The sequence below is a fragment of the Hoplias malabaricus genome, chromosome 1, assembly GCF_029633855.1.
Source record: "Hoplias malabaricus isolate fHopMal1 chromosome 1, fHopMal1.hap1, whole genome shotgun sequence".
Classification (NCBI taxonomy): domain Eukaryota; kingdom Metazoa; phylum Chordata; class Actinopteri; order Characiformes; family Erythrinidae; genus Hoplias; species Hoplias malabaricus.
The window spans coordinates 7,288,205-7,314,406 of record NC_089800.1 but is presented as its reverse complement, the minus strand read 5'-3'; the positions used below and the strand labels follow the sequence as shown (position 1 = coordinate 7,314,406).

The window sequence follows — 26,202 nt, the reverse complement described above, 5'->3', positions numbered from 1 at the left end:
TTCTCCATGTGTCTGCGTGGGTTTCCTCTGGGTGACTGTCTGTGAGGAGTGTGGTGTGTTCTCCCTGTGTCTGCGTGGGTTTCCTCTGGGTGACTGTCTGTGAGGAGTGTGGTGTGTTCTCCCTGTGTCTGCGTGGGTTTCCTCTGGGTGACTGCTTAGACACAATGAATGAATGAATTTATGGGTATGAATATTTTATGGACCAGGTATTAAGTAATTTACGGGGAGAGTTTGCATATTACGCAGTACATTTTCTTTCAAATTAGAGATCAAAAACCTCTCTCTGTCATTTTGAATATTAAGAATTATTTTCAACAGAGCCGTGTTGGTCTTTACAGTTTGAGACTGTAATAAATCTGTAATATAAAATCTGTTTGACAAATTTCAGGTGAAGAAAGAGATGGAGACTCTTGTGCAGGAGAAGGGAGTGAACTCCTTCAAGATGTTCATGGCGTATAAAGATGTGTTCATGCTGCGTGACCAGGAGCTGTACGCTGTTTTCTCTCACTGTAAAGAGATCGGAGCCATTGCTCAAGTTCACGCTGAGAACGGAGATCTGATCGCAGAGGTGAGGTCTGCAATGGTTTTGCAAATCTTCTCCTTAAGTTGTCTTTTAAATGCTCCTGCTTAGAACGTGATTTGAATTATGCTTCTATATATTCCCCACTACTTTCTAACACTGCCGCAGCTCCTTCATGATTTGAATGCAATTTCACGTTTCTCAAATGCCAAAAGAAGAATGAAGAGTGTCTGACGTGAGGGGGAAGTCACTTTCACACGAAATACAGACAGTTATCGCCTAGAAATCACTAAACCATGGTTTAATAAAGCTCAAATGTTTGCTGAGGGTGATGACATCAACAATCATTAACTCCCTGATGACCTGACTGCAACTAGTCCCTGATAGAGCTTTAATTTAGGAGCTTGTACTTGTCCAGCAGAGTAAATGAGCTCATACTGCCTCAGCTGGACAAACGGGACTAACCAAGTATGGGGAAATGGCATGCATAACGATGAAGAATTAGATATAAGATAATAAAGAGAGAGTTCATCACAAAGCAGAAGGCTGCTTTCAGAGAAAAATGTGTGTGAACTTGTGTGTTGATCTGGTTGACCAGGATGTATTAGTCTTCTGGCTCAAGTTACACTGCTCTCTGACTTTCTGGTGTTGCACAATGATGACTAAAGATAAAGCGATTGCAGAAATGGGTGAGAGTTAAAGTATTGCGTTCACATCGTTGAATAAAATCCATTTTTAGGTCTTTGTCACTTTTGGTTATTTTTTTTTAAGCTTTTCATTTTTGGTGATACACCACAAAACATATTTATCAAACGTATACCATTTAAAAAAAGCTCAAATTTTAGACTATGATTTTAAAAATGCTTTATTCAGCTTGAATTTGAGTTGCACAAGTCAGTACTGCTTTTGTAAATTGTTTTTATTTTATAACAAACATTAACATTTCACTGTAGGGCAGTTACTACATATGACAGTGCTTGCTTACTTGTGATAATTTAGTTAGCTTGGTTGCAAGTGTAATTGATATATAGGAATGGCAGGCAACTAGTTATTTCTCAGTCTTTCCACTAGAGGGGGCTAAGTACATATATTTCAAATGGCTATAGTTGGTTTTCTACTGCCCCCTGCCTCAACACAAGACTGGAAAATCCATAAGAACCTGGTTTACAACTCCACACTCATAAAAATAAAGGTGCTACAAAAGTTTCTTTGAGTGATGCCATAGAAGAACCAATTTTGTTTAAGAAATTATTGTGTGTAGAACCTTCTTAAGGTTTAAAAATCCACCTCTCTGTCCAAAAGTTCTTTACCAATTTAAACATATCAGCGAAAATGGTTCTTTATAGAACCAAAAGTGGTTCTCCTATCACCTTTATTATTAAGAGTGCATTTCCAGAAAAGTTGGGCAAAAAAGTTGGGTTGTCATTTTACACAAGATAACATTACACAAGAAAATGGCACATGCGGGTAAAATTGGCATTATACAGCTGTTCATGTACGAACCTGCGTACGTCTTTTGCCTTTTATGTGTCTGTGGCATGGGTTTGTGTGATTGCTTTTATATATATGTTAGCATAATTGTACGAACTGGATACCTTCTAGAGCGTCTCCAAATTGGCGCTTTCTACCACTGCTACTTTGCTCTACGCGCTGGTCCAGTGTGGCCACTATCTCTGCTGTACTGCCGACCGACTGGGTCTGCCTTCCCCATTGCTGTTCTGCTCTGTGTGCTGGTCCAGTGTGGTTATCGCCGCTGATACGCCATTAAACATGGCGACCGAGTGTTGCTGCTATCTCGGCTGTACTCAGACTTAATTCATTCCAGTTCGTTCTGTATTGTTTTGTGTTCTGTTTGTTCTGTCTTTTCCTCCCTTCCCATAGCTTGGTGAACAGCTGGATAGCTAGCTAGCTTGTTTACTAATGGCTTGAAAGCTTTAGCTCACCAGGCTCTTTGACTCAGAGAGGAGGCGTGGCTATGTTAGCCAGTTGATTGGTGAGGGTAATAGTGACATAAGCGTTACCCACATTCAGAACTGCCCATTTCACAATTGACAGCAGTACTGGTCATTTTTGAGAAGATATTTTTCATATTTATGTTTTGTGTTTTTTATTTAAAATTTGCTGAACGTTTCACATAACACCCAAGTTTAGAATTTCAAACAATTTCAAACAAAATTTCAAAATGGGTTCCCAGGGGCTTCAAACTCTATATGTAATTGGAAATATAACAAAGACAATATTTCAAATGGGGCGGCATGGTGGCGCAGCAGGTAGTGTTGCAGTCACACAACTCCAGGGACCTAGGGTTCAAGTCCCGCTCCGGGTTACTGTCTGTGAGGAGTTTAGTGTGTTCTCCCTGTGTCTGTGTGGGTTTCCTCCATGTGCTCTGGTTTCCTCCCACGGTCTAAAAACACATGTTGTTTCACACAATGAATGAATGAATTAATTAATAATTCAAAAGTTGAAATTGGGAAATTTTTATGCTAAAAAAAATATGATTCAATTAAAAAAGTGTGTCTTTCAGAAGTAAAGATTTGGACTCACTCAAAATAACTGTGTGGGCAACTGTGTAGGACAATGTTTACTTCAAATAATAAGGAACTTGGGAATTTCACTGCATGGCCTCAGAAAAACTTCCCAAAACCCACTGTCTGGATGGATTACAACAGCATTTCTGTGTAGTTAGTCTAAACTAGTCCACCCACTAAAAAAACAAAGAACACTATAACTGAGACCACCGAGCTGTTGAACAGCTCAAATCCTACAACAAACAACCGTTACAGAGTGTTGTTAAAAGATGAGGTGATTTAACCCAGTAGTAAATACAACCCAGTGCCAACATTTTTGGAAAGTGTTGCTGGCATCATATTCAAAATGGGCAAACATTTTTCAAGAAACACTAAACATTTTGGAACTTTTTTGGAAATGGTGTTGTAATTTAACCACATTCCTGCTACAATTAATTATTACACATGTATTAAGACTTATACATCTTCTGTAACTACTCCATCCTGATCAGAGCTGTGTTGGGGAAAGAGGCCGCCTGGAAACACTTGGCCAGTTACACTTGGACAATAACGCAGCCCATCACACACTTACTTGTGTGGGCAGTTACACACAGCCAGGTGACCTACAAACATGTTTTGGATTGTCAAATAAATCTGTGTCACCAGGAGGAAACCCACTCAGTCACAGGGAGAACACAGGCCACTGTTTGTGAGGGGTTTAAGACGGATATTGAACCCAGGATAATTATAATGTTGAAAAGCATATAGAGTTACTGTATATTGTTACTGTGGTATCCATGTGTACTTCTGTTTAGGGGGCCAAGAGGATGTTGTCTTTGGGAATCACAGGACCTGAGGGTCATGAGCTCTGTCGTCCAGAGGACGTGGAGGCAGAGGCCACTCAGCGCGCCATCACCATCGCCCACTCTGTGAACTGTCCACTGTACGTGGTCCATGTCATGAGCAAATCTGCAGCTAAAGTGGTGGCTAATGCTCGGAGAAATGGTGGGTGAACTGAGATCTAAAGCATGAAGCTGGATTTATTGACATTCTTGCAGAGCATGGTTCCAAATCTAAAACCATATCCTGGCTCAACTTTCAAAACATGCCAAATTGCATAAGGGTCATATTGTCGCTGTCCAATTAAAAAAAAAAATATATATATATATATATATATATATAAATAAATATATCTCCCAACACGGAAAAAGATTTTATTCAGAGTAATTTTGGAGCATTTCTATTGGTCTATTCGTCATGAAATCTTCACACAGTATGAAGGACAGCTGCTGTGTTCAAATTATGTAGTAAAATAAATATCCACAGGAATGGAGATACATGTTTTTAATAGGAGCATGATTGAAACTAACACTGTTAAAGCAGCCTGTTTTGTATTTGTTTGTGTTGTGTTATTTGTTTGTCCTATGGACGTTATAGGGAGAGTTATTATTACACACACTTTGTAGCAGTAAATCAAGTGGAAGGGTTTTTTCTTTTACTGTTATCTGAGAAAAAGGTGGCTCATTTATGGAAGATTGTCTACTGCGGTCCACACCAAACCTGCTGCTAACCTCCAGTGCTGCCAGCCTCGGACGCCTAGCCATTACCCACCACCATAAATTACACTAAAGAGGAAGTGGAACACTCTGACTGACGCTTCCAGCCCCAGACGACTATGCCACTATCACTTTATTAATATTTTTATATATTTTTTTATTCTTCTTGTTTTTTAAACAGAATAATAATTATTATTATAATTAATATTATGTATTTATTTTATTTTATTTATTTTTTGCCAGACCGCCTACCGGACCGGCCTAGAAGAGACATTTCCCCTTACTGACGCCTAATGTTGAAACGCGCATGCGCGTATAGGAACCGTTACTTCAGCCATGTTTCACAGAGAGAACTTAAGATGGCGCTACTACATTGCCTGTTGTTAATTCACCCATTCCACTTCGTGAGCTAAATTTGGAACAGTTCGGCGGTGACCAAACGTCCTCTTTTACTCAGACAAGTACTCTTTTTGGGACCTAAAAAATGCGTCCGGTCGGAAATAAGTCCTAAATCATTTATTGAATGATTGTCAATGAAAAGTGGAAAGGTGAGCAGAAGGCACCAGGGTTGAAGTGTTCAAGGGGTCAGAGAGTTGAGAGCTGAATTGGGACACACTCGCGCCGCCTCAGCGCTCAACCGTCCAACGCGGAGAGAGCTCGGTGTTTTACTGGAGCCTCAAACAAAAATGTGTTGGACGTTGTTGAGGTAATATTCATCATAATCTCTTCTTCATGTTTGTGGCCCAGCCTTTTGATGTCTAATATATATTTAACAAACAAAGTCATCATGTCTGTCCCTATAACGACACGAATACACGGACACCACTCACCGTTAATGACTTTCGGACGAGGAAATTTCATCCGCACAGCTTTTAGTTTAACTTTAGTTTATGTTTAAATTTCTAATGTTAGAAATTTTCAAAAACTGAAATATAAGTGTCGCAGTCACACAGCTCCAGGGACCTGGAGGTTGTGGGTTCGATTCCCACTCCGGGTGACTTTGAGGAGTGTGGTGTGTTCTCCCTGTGTCTGCGTGGGTTTCCTCCGGGTGACTGTCTGTGAGGAGTGTGGTGTGTTCTCCCTGTGTCTGCGTGGGTTTCCTCCGGGTGACTGTCTGTGAGGAGTGTGGTGTGTTCTCCCTGTGTCTGCGTGGGTTTCCTCTGGGTGACTGTCTGTGAGGAGTGTGGTGTGTTCTCCCTGTGTCTGCGTGGGTTTCCTCCGGGTGACTGTCTGTGAGGAGTGTGGTGTGTTCTCCCTGTGTCTGCGTGGGTTTCCTCCGGGTGACTGTCTGTGAGGAGTGTGGTGTGTTCTCCCTGTGTCTGCGTGGGTTTCCGCTGGGTGACTGTCTGTGAGGAGTGTGGTGTGTTCTCCCTGTGTCTGTGTGGGTTTCCTCCGGGTGACTGTCTGTGAGGAGTGTCGTGTGTTCTCCCTGTGTCTGCGTGGGTTTCCTCCGGGTGACTGTCTGTGAGGAGTGTGGTGTGTTCTCCCTGTGTCTGCGTGGGTTTCCTCCGGGTGACTGTCTGTGAGGAGTGTGGTGTGTTCTCCCCTGTGTCTGCGTGGGTTTCCTCCGGGTGACTGTCTGTGAGGAGTTGGTGTGTTCTCCCTGTGTCTGCGTGGGTTTCCTCCGGGTGACTGTCTGTGAGGAGTGTGGTGTGTTCTCCCCGTGTCCGTGTGGGTTTCCTCCGGGTGCTCCAGTTTCCTCCCACAGTCCAAAAACACACGTTGGTAGGTGGATTGGCGACTCAAAAGTGTCCGTAGGTGTGAGTGTGTAAGTGAATGTGTGTGTTGCCCTGTGAAGGACTGGCGCCCCCTCCAGGGTGTATTCCCACCTTGCGCCCAATGATTCCAGGTAGGCTCTGGACCCCCCTGAACTGGATAAGCGGTTACAGATAATGAATGAATGAATGAAATATTAAAATGTTATCTTGTTGCTTTCTGGTAAATGAGTTGCTTTAATGTCACGGTGCTATGCCAAATATCCTATTCCAATCCATTAGAGCTTCACATAAAGCCCACCCGACTCTCTTCCCACCAGCAGCCACACAATTTCCATTGTTCTAATCCTACAGCTACACCCTATGGTTGATCTGGCCGTTTATGATCCGGTCAGCAACCAGCTACCCTTAACACCTGAGTACCCAAGCCAACCACGGCATCACTAGATCTTCACAGGGGTCATCAGTTCGGCACCTCCCCTCATCGGTGTTTCACTGAATTAAGCCCATGACACCTCCAGAAGGCTCAACAGTGAAGTCCCAGACCGCTCCCACCCACTTACCCCCCGCTGTCAGCAACTGACAAGATAAACATTTTATATAGTTTATTATTTGTTATTATTTTAAACAAAGACATTGATATGAAGCACCAAAGCTTCTCCAGACCTTCCAATGACAAGTGTATGTATTTGGGGTTTTCCTGTGTGATCAGATGAGGATGGGTACCCTGTGGATCTTGTTTCCTTCCAAGGTTTCTTCCTCCAGCCTTGAGGGAGTTTTCCTTGCCACTGTTGCCTTCATCTGTTCAAGTGGGGCTTTCTGATACTAAATCTGTAAAGCTGCTTTATGACATCAGTTGTTAAAATAAAAAAAAAGTGCTATATAAATAAACTGGTTTGATTTGGTTTGAGAAGAGTGGCAAAACAATCCTTGTGGGTTTCCTCCCACAGTCCAAAAATACACGTTTGTAGGTGGATTGGCGACTCGAAAGTGTCCGTAGGTGTGAGTGTGTGAACGAATGTGTGTGTGTGTGTGTGTGTGTTGCCTTGTGAAGGACTGGCCGTGTACCTGAAATGTAGTCATTTATATTAAGTTATGGTGCCTTGTGTTGAACTGAATATTGTTCTATATTTTCTGAACTTTATCCTTGACCTCTTCAATCTGCTGTGTGGAAAATATTCCTCCAGGCCGAGTTGTGTTTGGGGAGCCCATAGCAGCCGGACTGGGCACTGATGGCACTCATTACTGGAATAAAGACTGGGCACATGCTGCAGGATTTGTGATGGGACCTCCACTGAGGCCTGACCCCAGCACTCCAGACTACCTGATGGACCTACTCGCTAAGTAGGTAGATGGAGGCTTTTTGGAAATTAAGTTAAAAATATGTTATTTTCACGGGTGGCATGGTGGAGCTGCAGGTAGTGTCGCTGTCACACAGCTCCAGGGACCTGGGGTTGTGGGTTCTCCCTGTGTCTGTGTGGGTTTCCTCCGGGTGCTCCGGTTTCTTCCCACGTTCCAAAAACACACGTTCTGTGGATTGGTGTGACACTTGAAATTATCCGTAATTGTGAATGTCAAAGTCAATGTGTGAGTGTGTGTTGCCCTGCGAAGGACTGGCGCCCCCTCCAGGTAGGTTCTGGACCCACCTCTGAACTGGATAAGCGATTACAGACAATGAATGAATGTTATTTTCACAAAGCAGATCCTTAAATGACACGTTAACAACTGCTGTAAATGCATTTTTACACCTTTAATCCACAGTCACTTTTTGTGCTTTTGATTAATTAATATTAAACGTAGCCTGAGCAAAAGATTATAGCACATTTCTTATGTTTTTATATGATTTTCAATAAGTGTAAATTACTTTATAATGCCACAAGTCATTAACCTTTTTTTCATTTGACCAGGGGAGTGTCACATTTATACACTGAAGTTTTTCATTTCTTTTCTGTTGCAGTGATGATCTGACAGTGACAGGCACAGACAACTGCACGTTTTCGGTTTGTCAGAAAGCTCTGGGCAAAGATGACTTCACCAGAATCCCCAATGGAGTCAACGGAGTGGAGGACAGAATGTCTGTCATATGGGAGAAAGGGGTGGTCAGTCACAAGCTTTAAAACACTTTTTTTTTTTTTACTGCAGAATCAGAGTTACCCAGCAGATTTCAAAGAAGCCATTTTAAGTCTATGACTCAATCAGTTTTCTGAAATACGGATGTATAAATAGAGCATGATTAAACAGTTTATCAGTTCAGAAAGTCGTAAACACATTCAAATGAACAGAGAAAGAGTGATTAATCTACTTTAAATAGAAAAAAGTAAAAGGCAAGAAAAAATGCACATAAACACGAAATGAAGATAGAATTCAAACCAATGACGTTAGGGATACAGTACAATGATGATGATAATAATAATAATAATAATAATGATAAATACAACCAACACAAGTTAAATTATAACAAGCATTTGTTTAGGGTGGACTGACACTATCCAGAGCTTTATTTACAGTAAACAATCAATACTTCAGATTATTTCAATAAAATCAGGGGCAGTTGAACAAAAAACTATGCTATGGCTGGATTGCGACCAGAAGTAATACAGTTCTAAATTGTGTCCTTCTGATCTACAAATAATGTATGTTTATATTCGTACTAAAATAGTTAACGTTCAGAAACACATTTCTAACCAAAAAATATTTTGTAATGTTTTTTTTTTCTTGGCTGAATGTTGCACAGTACAAATGAATGAGGGCAAATATTGTCCCCTAACCCTCTGAGTAAAATGAATTGGGTTTACAGTGCTGTTTCAGCTCTCAGCAGTGGTATGGAAGAGAAAGTTTGTGCCTGCCAGGTGACCCCTAGGTACAGCTCAGTTTTTTGCCTAGCTTGCTGAAAATGAAAATGATGTGGTTTGATTTATGGAGTGTTAGATGACCTGCTTGCGGCACAGTTTAAATCTGCCTTTTGAGTCCATTGCGTATGTAGGGGTGGGGTAGGGGGTGAAGCAGCCCCAGGGAATAACAGCAAAACACTCACAATATGAACGTTTACTCTCTCCAGCATAGCGGGAAAATGGACGAGAATCGATTTGTAGCAGTCACCAGTAGCAACGCAGCGAAAATCTTCAACCTTTTTCCCCAGAAAGGGAGGATTGCCATGGGTTCAGATGCTGACCTGGTAATTTGGGATCCAAACGCTACAAGGTAAATACACCTCTACATTAAGTACAGTTATGTATATGGTTCACTAAAGATGAAGCACCTTTGAGAGGATTACCCCTTTAGAAATCAGTCATTTCCTGCAATAACAAAATATTTAAATCTCATTTCTCTTTCTCACCGATTTCTCACTGAAAACCAACCCTAAAGGGATGACACAAATGCAAAAGATATTTTGTTTTTCTGAATATCTTCTAGTACACAATCACAAATATTGTTCTGAGTGAAAGTTTAGGATCGGAAACTTTTTTTTTTTTTTGTCAAAATGTAAAAAAAAAAGTGTCCCCTTCCATCAGCAGGACAAAAAAACTCAATAATATATTTCAGTCCTCTATCCACTCCTCAGTTCACAGTCTGTGAGAGTTTGTTGTGTTCTCCCTGTGTCTGCGTGGTTTTCTTCCGGGTGACTGTCTGTGAGGAGTTTGGTGTGTTCTCCCTGTGTCTGCGTGGGTTTCCTCTGGGTGACTGTCTGTGAGGAGTTGGTGTGTTCTCCCTGTGTCTGCGTGGGTTTCCTCCGGGTGCTCCGGTTTCCTCCAGGTTTCCTCCTCACTTTTTGGCGACTCAAAAGTGTCAGTAGGTGTGAGTGTGTGAGTGAATGTGTGTGTCTGTGTTTCCCTGTGAAGGACTGGCGCCCCCTCCAGGGTGTATTCCTGCCTTGCGCCCAATGATTCCAGATAGGCTCTGGACCCACCGCGACCCTGAACTGGATAAGCGGTTACAGATAATGAATGAATGAATGAAAAAAAAAAAAGTTTTTTTAAGCACTTATCTGTTTCTCTACCCTGTGAAAGACTAGCGCCCCCTACAGGGTGTATTACTGCCTTGCGCCCAATGATTCCAGGTAGGCTTCTCTCAGCTCCAACTACATATCTCTGCAGGCCGGAGGCCAACAAGTGGGAGGGGCGTACGCAGCAAGTGGGCGGAAACCAGCAAGTGGGTGATCTATGTTTTGTGGAAGGCGAATGTAGGAAAAGCAGCCTCTGTGATTTGAAACAAGGGCATAATTTCTCTCCAACAGAACTAGGTACCCTCTACTAGTTATAGTTTAAAATATTAAGTTTCAGTGAAAACGAAATACATAGTACTTCTGATATTTTAATTATATATTTTTGGTAATCTGATTATAGGGTAAACTGCAGACTTATGAAATCCATTATTGTCTCATGTCTACAATCATTATTTTGATTTGATTACAGAATTATAGGACTGTATTGTTTGTTTTGTACTCAGCACAGTATTGAATTATAATCAGTTTAAATATGTAAACCATTAAGTAACACTGTAGAAAATGGCCCACTATTGAAATAAATATTTTAAGCAGCTCTTTCCATTAATGGACATGGTAGAAATGGTGCTAAAATGTGCAAATAGTCGTAATATTCAGCAAACCTACCAGTCAAAGTAGGTGTATATGACAGTATAGTCAGTGCATGTAGCTACAAGTGAGGTGAACTTAATAAGATGGAAGTTCACTGTAATGTAGTTATGGTTTAATGAATTCCAAGATAGTGGTGCAACTTTTAAGGAAATGTTGCTCAACTTAAAACTAAGAATATAAACAGACATTCGGAGAAGTTCACTGTACTTCATCTAGTTCCTTTTTTATGGTTTTAAATGATTCTTTACAGAAGTATGTCCTTGTTGTAGAGTATTATGTATTACCCTGTGTTCAGATGATCACACATGCTTTGATTTGGCATCAGAACCAGGTCCCGGAACACCCTACTCACACAATTAGTTGAATCAAGTTTGATTGAACAGGTAGAATAGGATCAGAGTTGGATAACACTGGCTTAGACTGTCAGAAAGCCTCCCTTTATTATTACCTGGATTGTGCATGTGAATTTGTAGAAGGACTCCCATTCATTCATTCATTCTTTCGTTCATTCATTGTCTGAAACTGCTTATCCAATTCAGGGTCGCAGTGGGTCCAGTCCGGAGCCTAACCAGAATCACTGGGTGCAAGGCAGGAACACACCAGTCTCTCACAGGGCGACACACACACACACACATTCACTCACACTGAGTCGCCAATCCACCTACCAACTCCTCACAGACCGTCACATGGAGTGTGGCTCAAACCCATAACCTCCAGGTCCCTGGAGCTGTGTGACTGCAACACTACCTGCCTCACCACCGTGCCGCCCGAAGGCGGCTATCAATGTATCTTAATATAGTTCATTTATTCAGTTTAATTTATTTCAGAAATACACCATATGTACAAATATTTGAGGACACATTTGTAATGAATGTATTCTACATTAAGTTGCACCCATTACTAACACAGATGTGCACACACTGCCTCTCTAATCCCTGTAGAGAAATACTGACAATAGAACTGAACTACAAATCTCGAAGCCAGCTACATGCTTGAGTCGTGCTTAAAATGTTCTTCCGCGCTTACTTGGAGCTGCCTCCGGCCTGCAGAGATACCCTTCTCCTCAGCGCCACCACAAAACCAACAAACCCCTGTAGGCCGGACTGTGGCTCTATTGGCTGCAGCACTAAGTAATGGACAGCTAAGTCTGGCTGCTGATTGGCTAAATAAGAGTAATGACCTATGAGAAGCGCATTCTGGGAGCCGTAGCGTGTCAGCCCCTCCCTCTGGCTGAGGAACGGCGCCCTTTTTTTGGAATTAAAGCTTCACCAGTGGTTTCATTTTTGTCGATTATTGACCTACTCTCAGTTATCAGAGAGGTACACCTGAGTGAGGGTGATAAATGTGCTGAGAACTGCTCGAGCAACATACACGAACAATGTATGTGTCTGTGTGCACATTCGTAGGTGGGTGCTCACATGGAAACCAGCGTGTCCCCGGCATACTCAATATAACGAATATGGTCATTTTCAAATTCGTGTTAAAAAAAAAATTAAAAAATAAAAAAATCAGTGGAATGTATAGATATTTGCGATATATTTCCCAGCTGTCCACGTGCCTGCGTTTGGAAGCTCGCACTTACGTCACAATACCGTGATATGGCAAAAGCCTTATCGAATTAAGAAAAACATAATATGAACGATATTATGTTGCCCACACCTAGTGTGAAATAGTCCAGTGATGTGAGACTGAGTGAGTGTGCGATGCCCTGAGATGGAGTGGCGACCTGTACAGCGTGTTTCTGCTTGGCACCCACTGATTCCAAGTAGGTTCCACCTGGAAACACCATCACAGCCATTATCAGGACAAAGTGGTTACAGAAAATAAATGAATGAATGTCGTGTTGCACTTCACGCTCCTAACATTGAATGAATTAAGTGGAAAACATGTAAATAGTATTGCTTAACACGTATGACATTTTATAACTTATGAACATACTCTAAGTGACAGTATAAGTGACAGACAATATTTCATTGGTCATTCTCTTTGCTCTGATTATGTCATGAGTGTTTCATTCTTCAAGATCTATTTAATACAAACGCTGATTCTATGTTTTATTATTTGCAGCTGTTTGCACTTTCATATCTTCCTCTATTTCCAGGAACCCAAAGGCTTTAGAGTCCTGATCTTAAATTATGTGGAAACTGAAAGTGGATAAGCACAATCTTTTCTTAGTAAAATACCGAAGTGTACAGTAGAAGCAATTTTAGTTTAGACACTACGTTTGTTCTTCTGGTGCCATTTGACTGTATTGCTGTATTTCTGTGGGTTCTGTCCTTTCCTCATTAACAACAGACCTAGTGCATTTACTACAGCACTGTCATTGTGACGCAAAATAAGAGCCTGTGGATTGGCTGAAATGATAGAACCATAAAAGGTAACGTGTGCAGCGTGTTCTGCTTCACAGCTGCAGGCACACACACACACACACACAAAATGTGTGTTCACTTCATTGACCTATGTGCAGAGAAAAAAAAAGAAGTGTGCCACTGAGGTCCATGTATTCAAATGAAGGCAATGTGTGTCTGTTGGTTTCAGCAGTAAGCAGCTCTTCTGATTTAAAGCACTTAAAAATGTCACTGTAGTTATAGAACATATCTCAACACTGGGCTCATTAATCTAATTCATTCATATTCAGGGTAAAATAACAGTAAACATCAGTTCATGACGACATCACTGTCAACTGACCCACAAACAGTGACACAGCTGTGTGATGCTGTAGATTTGACATTTATATTAAGTTTATTTACAGAAATCTGTCGTGTTACAACTATAAATGTGGCTCGATGCACATTTCCCTGATGACTAAAAAATCACACTCAGATATCAAATATCACTCTAATCCGGACTACTTCCCTTTGGATGAAGGTTTAGTCCCAATGAGCAAAAATTAAATAAAAAGCCTTGATAGCTTTGTGTACAGTTGAACAGGTTGTGTCTATTTTTGATTGGTATCATTTGTTGTCAGTTGTTAGTGTGGTCTTTAATATGGACGAACCGAACCGACTTTTTAATTAACTTTCCTCAAACTGAACCTTCCCTGTACTTAGTAAAAGGATAATGAAGAGTCAAAACTAAGCCTGCACTTTTTTTTATTTCAAAATCATTCATTTTCTGTGACTACTTCATCTTGTTCAGAGTTGTGGGTCTGAGAGTGAACAGGAATAACTGGGTGCAGGGCAGGTGTTTTGGATTCGGTTATTTTCTTAAGTATAGGTTGTTTTTATTTAACTGCTACACTAATTTTATATAAGGTCAGTACACGTTCACAGCTATTTTTTAAACAACAGAAATTAAATGAAGTACTACATTAAAAGTGAAAGATTAATGGGTATTGAACTGTTAGGGACGGGGAAAATAGTTTAATGTACAGATACAGCACCAGTGTTCAAATACAGGAGGTCCTCGTGTTACGTCAGTCCCGAGTTACGATGTTTCGTGGTTACGACACATCTCCCATTTACTGTATAAAGCCTTGTTTCGACTTAAGTGGTTTTGCGTCGTAAACATCGTAACGCGAACTTCGTGTTTGGTGTGCGCGGCGGAAGAATACACGGTTAATCGGCTCGGGACCGAGGAGGATAGGTGTTAGGATAAGTGCTTACAGTATGTTATTTACGTACAGTATGTACGTATCTTCCGACTTACACCGAAAATCGGTTTACGACGTGACGTAGGAAAGGATCAATGTCGTAAGTCGAGGACCCCCTGTATATTGTAAATGCACTTATCTGATGCCTATTATTTACCTCAAAACAGATCATCCAAAATCCCCAAACAGTAAATTTGGATGATTACAGTTTAACCTTGTGTCATTTTTGGCAGCTGCTTCCACCATACAGAAAATCCACAGTAAATTAATGTATTAGGAATTAATTTATTAAATATGATACCACTGAAAATACATTTTTTCATTAAAAATAAAACTGACATTTTATTCAAACCTGGCGTGTGTAATTAGTTATGCACATCTGCATGACCCAATCAAAACAAAACTTTTTTTTTTTGTTGTATTTTAAAAGAGCAGCTACATTTGATAAATAAATATGAGTAAGTACGCTGTGTACACGAAAGCCTGATCTTAGACTGAGGTCATTAGAGGATTCAGGACAACTCAACCGTCTGATGTATTTCTATTAATATTCTGTTCCTCACAAAAGGAAACAGGAAGTATTAACAGGAAACCATATACACACACTGACTCCTACACACTGGAAGCAGCAGAAGGCCATGTGTCTTACATAAGCCAGCTGTGCGGATTCTTGTGCGTGTGAATGTGGGCTAACTCCCGCAAGGCCTATAACGAGTCGCTGAGCAGCCGAGCGCATGCTCAGACATGGCGCTAACCGAGCGGTGGCTAATACGAGCTGAACGCTTGTGTAAGAATGGCTCACAGAGCTGCACCTTCATCCGCACTTCCTCTGCCCTGCAGGAGCACACTACACACAGCAGCATTTCATTTACATCGCTTATTATGTGCTGTTCGATAGCGTGGCCCAGGCACAGTGTCTGTTCTTTTAGAGGCCCTAAGCAAGATTTTCTGGGGTCCGTAGCAAATTATTTTAAGAGACTCTAAGCAAGATATTTAGGAAACCAATGCAAGATTTTGGGGAACCATAGCAAGATGATTTGAGGGCCATAAGAATGGGTTATTTTAGAGGCCCTAATCAAGATTTTCTGAGGTCTAAAATGTCAGACAAGTCTTAGACACTTAATCTATATAGAAAAGCGTGAAATGATACAGGATTTTATGGAGCAGCTGCACACAAGCTTAAAGTTGCGATGCCCAATGCCAAGCTTTGGCTAGTTGGGTAAAGTCCCGTTAGCAATGGGCTGGGGAGCAGTAAGAAGCCACTCTTATCTCTGAGCTGTGGTGGTGTTGTGTGTGGTATGTGTATATATATATATATATATATATATATATATATATATATATATATATATATGCATATAAAATGCAGGGAGCGAGGGTTATTATTATGTTATGTATGTTGTATCATCACCATTTTGTTCCTTGAATCGTCTGAGACATGTCCTGTCCAGACAAATTATTGAACCATTACCTGCTCAGCTGCAGTCAGTGTTAACTGAGCTAATGGTGAGTTTCACTAAGTATCATAGCCTGAGGCAATATGTCACCAAAAATGATAAAGGTACAAATAAGGGTCTGAAAGACAATTGTGAGTCACTTCACATTATTAAAGTGAGCACTGAACCCATTTGCTTTCATGCACTTTACACTTTTAATGAAGTACACCTTAAATAACAGTCTCAATTAAATAACCGTCTAATATACATTATTCATATCAGTGGTAGATAATAGGAACCACTGAATCAACCACAATCTGATGAAGCTCCTACACAGAAAGTTCAGTAAAGAAAAGCTGTGTGATTACTGATGTGAATTTCACACACTTACACTTACAATCACACACACAAAGCCCACCAGTCAACATGTGATTTTGGACTGTGGGAAGACGCTGGGGCACCCATGGGAAACTCATACAGACACAGGGAGAACACACCAAACGAATCACAGACAGTGACCTGGGAGAGTTTTGAAACCTCAACAAAATATGACCCTGGAGCATTTTCAAAACCATTTATTTATTTTTTTTATATTAATAACATTTCAAACAAACACACTTTATATTCCAGGGCTGGTTGGAGGTAATTGTGTGGTCGTCAATGGTGTGATGAAACTGCAGCAGGTGGAGATTAGAAATTAACTGGTTAAATCAGTAAAAGACTGTTGTGTGTTTTACAGGATGATTTCAGTGAAAACTCACCACCAGGCTGTGGACTATAACATATTTGAGGGCATGGTGTGCCATGGCGTTCCGCTGGTGACCATATCCGGGGGCAGAGTGGTTTACGAGGGCGGCCGAGTGCTCGCTGAACCTGGAACGGGAAGATTTATCCCACGAAAGCCCTATGCTGAGTTTGTGTACAAAAGAATTCATCAGAGGGAGCAGGTGAGAGCGCAGTGCTCCTGCTCATCACCGTTACACTCACCAAAGGGTCACGCAACAACAAAATACAGTTTTGATCCTGTTCGTTTGTAATGCAAGTTTTAAAATGTTATATACATACATTTATTTCACAATGTCAAATTTAACTGATTTGCAGAAGTAAGCAGCTTTACTGAAGGTTTAGTTCTGCCAATACTACCACAACCACAACCTGTGGGAAGTAACATATATGTCCAGATATGTCTTTTTCTTGGTTATGTACAAAAAATGATGTTAACACACTTCTGAGGCTGATTCCTACTTACAGAATCAGCTTCTAGTTTCTTTAAACAGGCAGAGAGGATGTTGTGGATTCTGTATTTGTGTTTGTATGTAGGAGAGGTATTTTATACTTTGAATCTAAATGTAATTTTGCACTTTGTTCATATTCACTTGTGTTACAGGGGTTGGACAATGAAACTGGAACTGGTTTTAGACCACAATAATTTATTAGTATTGTATAGGGTCTCCATTTGCGGCCAATACAGCGTCTTGGGAATAACATATACAAGTCCTGCACAGTGGTCAGAGGGATTTTAAGCCATTCTTCTTACAGGATAGTGGCCAGGTCTCTACGTGATGCTGGTGGAGGAAAACGTTTCCTGACTCGCTCCTCCAAAACACCCCAAAGTGGCTCAATAATATTTAGATCTGGTGACTGTGCAGGCCATGGGAGATGTTCAACTTCACTTTCATGTTCATCAAACCAATCTTTCACCAGTCTCGCTGTGTGTATTGGTGCATTGTCGTCCTGATACATGGCACCGCCTTCAGGACACAATGTTTGAACCATTGGATGCACATGGTCTTACTGGTGCAATGTGGAGTTAATGAAGATTGGCCACCAGCCTGCTCCAATTTAGCCATGAAACCTCCCACACTACAATGACAGGTGTTTCAGTTTCATCGTCCAACCCCTGTACATTAAAGTAAATGTCCAGTATTGAAACAACTTAAAACCAAGCTGAGTTATCTTTGTCTATTTCTGGTCTCATTTCAGGTAGGGAAGCCCAGTGCAGTGGTCAGGAAGCCCTATGATGGAGAGGTCATTTCTCTGGCATCAAATGGCTCATAAACTACAGGGAAGCTCATTGAATTCTTCATGGAATTTTAGGAGTCATCATTAATTACCCAAAAGGGACTGAACAAATTTCACCAAAGGGACCGAGAGTTTTAATCCTGCACCGAGAAGCAGATAAAAGCAATTGTGGAGTGTAAAGTACTTAATTATTCATGAGTAACTTTTATGAATGAGGCCTGTCACAATAGTCATATGCGATTGTTATATTGTCCCTGAAATAATTGCTATAAATAATAGTCATTTTAAGACTATTTAATGCCACTGATATAGATAATATTATAGCATAAGATGCAGTTAGACCCGTTTAAAAGAGCAGTACATTGGTAAAAAAAGAGTAATTTACTTTAAACAATCCACATAAAGGCTCCAGAAAAAGCTAGAAAACATGATCATAACAGAGCAAGTCTCTAAAGTATTGGTGATATTCATTGTGTAAACAAACATGACAGTAACGATGGGCAATATTAAGATCATCATAAATTAAATTAATGTAATTATGACAGGCCTAACATTAAGCTAATTTATTGAAATGTAAACAAAATGGATTCAAGTTGGATCATTACTTTGGAAGTATTTTAGTGATAAACAGTGTCTCTAAACTAAAGTGGACATGGTCTTGGATCCAGGGGTGATCCAGGTGTGTGGCCACGAGAAAACATTTCACATTCATACAAAAGGAAGTGTTTCAACGTCTGGAGGTAGCTTTTGATGTGGTTTACAGTAAAATGCACTGCCAATAAAGAGTACGTTGATATAGCGCAAAAAAAAATGTATCGTTTTATCTTTTTTTTTTTTTTTTTTTTTTGATTTCAAGAATCATTAAATTTAAGATCAGCAATAAATTCAGCATAGATGCTTTATTAAATACTTACATATAAAAGTTTATATAAAATCAAAGAATGTACAAGACAATTGTGTCAAAATATTAAATATATATTTAATATATATATTAAAAAAGCCAACACATCCAATACAGAACTTCAAATCCAGGCCTCGAGGAGAAATCCGGAACCAAACATTCAGAACTAGCCCATTTGGTTTTAACCGCTTATTTTAAAACAACACTTATTCTATATGCATAAGTGCTTTTAAACAGCAGTAACAGTTTGCCCAAAGTCGGCTAAGTGGCTAGGATGTCTGCACAACATTTACTGTACACATGCTTGAGCTGTTGCAAGAACAATGTTTAAAACATGATAGTGACAATAAACTGGTATCTACAGCAAATTTGCAAGATCATTTGCCTGCTTTGCATCCAGAACTCAATCCAAAAGTCATTACAAATAAACAGACGATGAGAAACATCAATTGAAAACAAACCTCATGAAATTTTCTCAAGGTTTTGTTCACGACAGAAGAGAATGGGACACCAAAATCTTAGCTGAAAAAAAAGAAGAAATATGATTACGGTAATGATTTATTTTTCAGTAGTGATATTACTGACGTCAGATCTGATTTCACACTTCACTTAAGAGGAATTGAAAGGGCATTACTTAATTCTTACTCTGTTTACACTGGCATATTTTACTGATGGAAGAATTACTGCCATCAAATCTACTTTCCTAAAAACAAACTCACTGCAAACTACTGAGATCACTTACAGCTCAGTTGGTAGTTGCAGTTTGGACTTTTGTGTGTGGTTCATTTTAAGCTGTGTTCTGTAATTTTTGTTGTGTTTATTCATTACTTTTCAGAAAGAGTTTAATTAAGTTAAGCACGTTGAGTAAAAACGCACCAAAGTGAAAACTGCTGTATTGTTGTTGCTGCATTGTTTTGTTTAAAAGTCATTAGTGAAAATGTGTGATTAACTCTGATTAGGATGTGTGTTTGCCCGATCAAAACGAGGTCCAGCTTCATGAATGAAGAAAACCCACCTGTGTGGTGAAGGACTTGAGTCTTGCCTTTATACTTTGGACCTTTCTCTTGGATCTCTTGCTCAGGATCTTTGCATGAAGCGCAGCAATCCTCTCCTCGGCGTGATCTGAGAAGAAGTGCTCGGACACCAGGAGCCTCAGCTGGTCCATTTTTGAGGACACCAGGACCAGAAGGAGCAGCAAGCTGAAGATGATGGTCAGAGGGAGCACAGACTGGTAGAGCCACAACTCTGGATCTGGTAGGCACTGCTTTTCAAAAATTGACACATCGTAGGAAAAGTTTTTCACATCTTTCTTTCCCTCGATGGCAAGGCCTGCGAAAAAGGATCCTTTCTGTTCCAGAAATGGACAAAATGAGGAAGCGTAAAACAGTGGATATATAGCAGTGTAAAACATCACACATGACACTAACAATTCAATCGCTTTCACAAGACCTAGTGACACTGACTATGATTCTACTGTAACCTGTTTCATGTGATAAATACATTTTATTTATATAAAATCAGATAGTGGCTCAGGTGTGTGTCATGACTGGGTGGACTGACTGATAACACAGCACATTTATTAGAACCAAAGGGTAACAAACAGACACGTAGATGGAGAAACCTAGACAGGGATATTTAGATAGAGAGACCTAGACGTAATATGTGTGAGATCTATTGAAAGAGGGTGATATGAATGTGTCGTCGCTGTATGTAATGACTTTAACTGCAGATTTGTTTAATCTCCTGTAGCCTAGAAATGGTATTCGATGGCAGACCACTGAAAATGGCATTAGAGTAGCCCCAGCCCACTTAGAGTAAGTGGGGCCTGAAGAAAGTTGTTTAGGTTTAGAATTTACCTCCACTTCCACTGCCATAGGAACATGGAGTGGCTCCAGCTCCTCCAGCCTCCTCCTCAAAGTGACGACAATCCAGTACAGCAAAGAGTCCACGCCAACAAAGAAGAGCCAGGCCAGACTGTGAGTTACGATGGGGATACTGAACTTCAACATGGCGGTCGCCTCCTTCTTTGTAAACCCAGCCGATGGAACCATAATATAACGCTGGGACTCTTTTTTGCTGAGGGGCAAGACTGAAGGCTTTCCCTCTAGACGCTGCCTTTCATCATACTTTATAAACTTTCTGGTGATGAAGATGTTCTCGTGTTCCGGGTCAGAGCGAAATCGTCTTAGGTACAATGCTGTGAGAATGAGCAATAACACCACACCTAAGACTGGAGATACCTTCTTTCCTGTGGAGGACACAGTGTCAAGTACATCCAGCATGGTCTCTGCAGTCGCATTCAGGGATCTTTCAACTTCCATTATCTTGTTTGTGAAGTTCTGCGAGTGGATGGTCGGTGTAAGAGTGAGGTTTGCGACATATTTCCCAAACGACAGTGTCTCTGGTAGGACATTATTTAGTTGGTGAGAGACCCACTTCAACATTTTGATGTAGTTGCTGATGGGTGGTTGATTAATGGCCACTAACTTCTCTCTAACCGTGCAGAGCAGACATTTAGCCAGTCCTCTGAGGTTCTTCAGTATATTCTGAATGTTCAGGAAGATCACTACTGTGCTGCCAGCCATGATGAGCAAGCTCCTGCCTTGCTTCAAGCCGATAGACATCAGAAAGAGCGTCCCAAAACAGCGGACTCTCTGAGAGATGCACATGGCCACTGTGATGCAGAGCCAGAAGGCACCAGTGGTAGCAACGGAGGTCACAAAGCCACATTTGAAGGGGAAGAGGAGGGCGAGTAAGAGAAGGACAGCCAAAATGAGACTGGTGATCAAGCAGGAGACGACCAGAAGGAGCTTCTCCGTCTTGCTTGTTTTAGCTGTTGCTGTGTAGACACTACAAATCTGTGAGGAAGTCTTAATCACGGTTGCCCTCAGCTTGCCTGAGTAAATCGCCATTGTTGGATTTATCTCGAAGCAGGTAGAAAATTCTCTATGAAAATCAGAAGCCAGTGTGAATAAATCACACTGTCAACACATCACTATTGCGTCAGCATGGTTTATTCTGAATTATGTCCATATTGTATCCGTGAGATACTTCTGTATACATGTTGCTGTGTGTTGAAAAACATGTATCTCCCAAAATGGCAACTTTACAGGGGAAGGGAAAAACCTTAACTTTCAGTGGAAGACAAAAAAAGATTATTCATTCATTCATTCATTCATTCGTTGTCTGTAACTGCTTGTCCAGTTCAGGGTCACAGTGGTTGCCAATCCACCATGGGACTTGGACCATGGGAGGAAACCCACATTTACACGGGGAGAACACACCAAACTCCTCACAGACAGTCAGCCGGAGCGGGACTTAAATACATAGTGCACTATGCAAGTCATGAAATTACTAAATCTAGTTTTTATCTAGTTTAATCTAGAAATTACTCTTAATAGTACTAACATAGTATAATTAATATTTATTCATATGTGGGATTCTGAAATCTAGGGCTAGTTGCATATACAGGAGGTCCTCGGGTTACGTCAGTCCCGAGTTAAGATGTTTCGTGGTTACGACACATCTCCCATTTACTGTATAAAGCCTTGTTTCGACTTAAGTGGTTTTGCGTCATAACGCGAACTTCGTGTTTGGTGTGCGCAGCGGAAGAATACACGGTTACGTGGCTCGGGATCGAGGAGGATAGGTGTAGGATAAGTGCTTACAGTATGTTATTTACGTACAGTATGTACGTATGTTCCGACTTACACCGAAAATCGGTTTACGACGCGATGTAGGAAGTCGAGGACCCCCTGTTCAGTGTAGTTTAATGACTTTTGTTCTTCACTATAGAAGAAGTGAGGATTCATTTACATTTCAGACACAGACGAACGCACTATGTGATGTCAGCGTTTCAGAAAACCTGTTTTCTTTTGTCCACTCCAAAAAAAAGTGATAACGGCACTTTCAAAAATTTTCACCTTGGAGAGAGCTTTCAGAAACCTCCGTTTTCAGTCAGTGACCTAAAACCAGTTTTCGTGTGGACGGAAGGCCGAAACGCAGACAAAAACCTCATGTTTTTAATAAATGTGTCCATGTGGCCTGATACTTTCAGTGCATTAATCTGGCCTCACTGTCAGGATTCTGAAAGCTGCATTCTGATTGGCTATCTGCCACCTCCTAAATGTCATGCCGATATAGCAGACTTGTGATTGGTCCTTTTGCATGTCAGTCAGATTTCTTTTCCCGCAGTAGAAGGCAGTTTTTGGCCACGTTAAATGATGAAAGGTACCAGACTCAACCTTGAGATTCTGGCAGCGTGTGACTAAGGTGTCAGTAGTGAATGAAATACCCCTCGGGTCGCTCTCAGTGAGAAACACCTGGTGCCAACAGTACTACGGACTGGGAGAGAGCTGAGAGGAGAGAGAGAGAGTAAAGAAGGCAACATGGCCGCCCTGTTGATTTTTATTTAGACACAGATGTGGGGGAGGCTGAGGAGCCTGTGTATTTATTGTGTTTTGTGGTAATAAATGTCTGAACTGACTTATCTTTGGCCATCAGCTCACCACAGTATAATTCAGATATTCAGTACCGTGTCTTCCCTTGAAGATTAATACTTGAACTACGGCTGGACAATAATTCAATATCGATATATATTGTGATATAAAATGTTTCAATAACAATACGATTTTTCAATATATGTTTTATACAGCGTCTGTCACTGACTGATGGTTATTTCAGGAACTGAATGTCAGTTCAGTGCACTCAATTTAATGTTTATTTTAGAAATATTAGTGTGGACAAAGCCAAGAGGTTTATATTTGATGGTGATGTCATGTTTCTTGTTTGTTCTTGGAAGTTTTTCAGTGGATTTTATGTTGTTTAAATTGATAATCGGATGATATTTGATAATGTTGATAATATGACATCATATCAGCTGAAATTTAGAAAGATATCGTGATAAATTTGGCCCTATTTTCCAGTAATAACCTGGACAGTACTTTTTCAATTGTGTTAAATAAACTGAAAGTGCATATATTCACTGAGAGGAAAAGACTGCTGACAATTCAAGAAGCGCTGAGGTCACACTCAGAAGGCAGACTGAAACGTAGACAGCCAGACATCAGTTCGGAAGTGGGTTATTGGGCCATGAAAAAATTTTTAACTTAAAAATTAAATCACATGTTTTGCGACATCAAAACTGAGGATATTTGCTCAATGCTAACATCTCTAGTATTGTACACACTGTATTGTGTTAAAAATGAAAAGTTGGCAGTCTTAAACCTTATAGTTACATAAAAGATATCAGTCATTACACCAAAGTTCATTTCTAATCGAATTAAATGTGAAATATAGGATACAGTATAAAGTTTCTCTTATTTGTTTTTAAAGCACTTAATGGGTCTGCACCCATACATACAGACATTATTAGCAGCATGTTTCTTTTTCCACCAATCAGTGAGTTCTGAGATCTTCTCAGGACCTGTTAGTTGTGCCCAGAGCTCGTTTGAATCTCAAAAGCCGTCGTGTTTTTGCGGGCTATGCCCAGAGACTGTGGAACACTCTTGAATCCTTTATTTGTTATGCCTCCTCAATCTCATCTTTTGAAACAGGGCTTAAAACCTATTTATACAGACACATTTGAGCAATGAAAGTTGGAAATTATAGACATGTAGGTCTGTGTTTTGTTGTTAATTGATGTGATGTTTGTGTTGTATTTTGTGATATTTAAATTTACAGCACCATACGTTTTAAAAGTACTTACAAATCATCAGACGAAGCGTAACTATAACTCCAAACCACCAGTGCATATTGGGGAATGAAAGCTGGCTCTCATTGACAACTTAATTTCTTACAAAGTTAGAATCCAGTGCTGTAAAAAATCTTTTAAACCTGACTGAATGTTCTTATGGATAATGTCTGAAGTTACACGCCTTAGAAAATAACATCAGTATGATTTTAAAAAAATGCACAATCAAGAATATCGCCACGGTGAATTTTTATTTTACTGCATCATTTGAACACAGCAGCTGTCCTTCACACAGTGTGAAAATTTCATCATGAATGGACCAATAGAAATGCTTCAGAATGACTCTGAATAAAATCGTTTTACATTCACTTCCACTGAAAGTTAAGAGTTTTTTTTTTCCTTCTGAAAAGTTACTATGTTCGGAAATACATTTTTCTTTATTGGACAGCGACAATATATGCCCCTTATGCAATTTGGAGTGTATGGTATGTTTTGAAAGTTACCAGAGCCAGGATATGGTTTTAGATTTAGAGCCATGCTTTTCTTTCTCCTGTAAAAGTTACTATTTTGGGAGATACATGGTTTTTAATTAGACAGCGATAATATCCAGTTTTATATTAATCACCAATTTGCTGCACCACAGACCTGGACCCCACAGGATCCCAGTGATGAACTAAAGCCCAGCAGCTCTGCACAGCTGAGGAATCTCTCTGGATTTTTGGTTGTATCAAAGTCACCGTCCAGGTTGAAACAACTGAACTATCTAATACCAAAACCCTGAATTGTGCAGTGCTCTTAGCCAATATATATATTATTTCCAATATTATTCTTTAAATTTCTCACTTACCTCCAGCGATCAGCAGGAGACTGACACTTCTCTTAAAGAGATGAAAAAAATTGGTAATATATTTCCTTTCCTCTTTTTTTTTTTTAATCTCAGCGTCTTACACTCCATGAGACACTCGTGAGCAAAAACCACAACCACACTAGAGGAAGTAAAGGCAAGAGGAAGTAAAGTACAAGAAATAAATTTGTGCAGTTCAGTATAGACACAGTCATTGTAGGTCAAGCTACACACACACACACACCCACCTGCACACCCACACCAATGAACCAAGTGAACAGAGATGAGAGGTGAATAAAACACCAAATGCTTGCTCTATGTCACTTTGTTCCTGTGGATTCAGTGTAGCCTTCGACATGCCGCAAATTCAAGTCTTGCTTTTTGAAAGTTTCTGAAATGTATTTCCCCCCAAAAATATTTTCAAACCATGGTTAGATGAATGCACAACTCTAGAACCCACAGACCAAGCCTGGTCCTAGACTGCTTTGGTTGAGCGAGCAGTAAAATGTAATGGGTGGGCAAGTCTTTAGTATCATTTAGAAAGCTAGAACTGTACTCTGGGTTTGATTTGAGCAGGGACTGCATACTTCGAAGGGCACATCGTAGGTTGAGTACATCCCAGCAGTGCGATTATGCTGTCCCTTTCCAAGACTCAATCGTAGGTGGCCGAAAATTGCTGAATCAGAACATTCATAAAATCTAGTCATAAACAACTGCAATAGAGGGCGGCACGGTGGCGCAGTGCGTAGTGGCTCCAGGGGCCTGGAGGTTGTGGGTTCGAGTCCCACTCTGGGTGACTGTCTGTGAGGAGTGTGGTGTGTTC

At 40.5% G+C, this 26,202-nt stretch overlaps 2 protein-coding genes across 2 annotated transcripts in view; one reads left to right on the top strand and one right to left on the bottom strand.

Annotated features, from left to right (window-relative positions):
• Positions 1–18,745, top strand: part of dpys (dihydropyrimidinase) — a 23,211-nt gene extending 4,466 nt beyond the window's left edge. The window contains exons 3-9 of the mRNA XM_066645284.1: positions 389–568; positions 3,843–4,032; positions 7,486–7,642; positions 8,256–8,397; positions 9,357–9,499; positions 16,660–16,867; positions 17,904–18,745. Of these exons, the coding sequence (XP_066501381.1) occupies positions 389–568; positions 3,843–4,032; positions 7,486–7,642; positions 8,256–8,397; positions 9,357–9,499; positions 16,660–16,867; positions 17,904–17,978 (1,095 nt within the window). The 3' untranslated portion in view covers positions 17,979–18,745. The remainder of the gene's footprint in view (positions 1–388; positions 569–3,842; positions 4,033–7,485; positions 7,643–8,255; positions 8,398–9,356; positions 9,500–16,659; positions 16,868–17,903) is intronic.
• Positions 18,746–18,929: 184 nt separating this feature from the next.
• On the bottom strand, positions 18,930–21,785 carry LOC136668046 (dendritic cell-specific transmembrane protein). Its single transcript, XM_066645294.1, has 3 exons — positions 20,700–21,785; positions 19,859–20,191; positions 18,930–19,365 (listed from the first exon to the last, which is right to left on the bottom strand). The coding sequence occupies exons 1-3, from the start codon at positions 21,753–21,755 to the stop codon at positions 19,306–19,308; spliced, it is 1,449 nt and encodes a 482-aa protein (XP_066501391.1). The 5' UTR covers positions 21,756–21,785; the 3' UTR covers positions 18,930–19,305.
• Positions 21,786–26,202: the final 4,417 nt, after the last annotated feature.

Coding starts and splice junctions, on each gene's coding strand:
- LOC136668046 (XM_066645294.1), bottom strand. CDS start 21,755: ATGGCGATTTACTCAGGCAAGCTGAGGGCAACCGTGATTAAGACTTCC. Junction 20,192..20,699: donor CTATGGCAGTGGAAGTGGAG/GTAAATTCTAAA, acceptor TTTCTGGAACAG/AAAGGATCCTTTTTCGCAGG. Junction 19,366..19,858: donor TCAAGTCCTTCACCACACAG/GTGGGTTTTCTT, acceptor CTTTTTTTTCAG/CTAAGATTTTGGTGTCCCAT.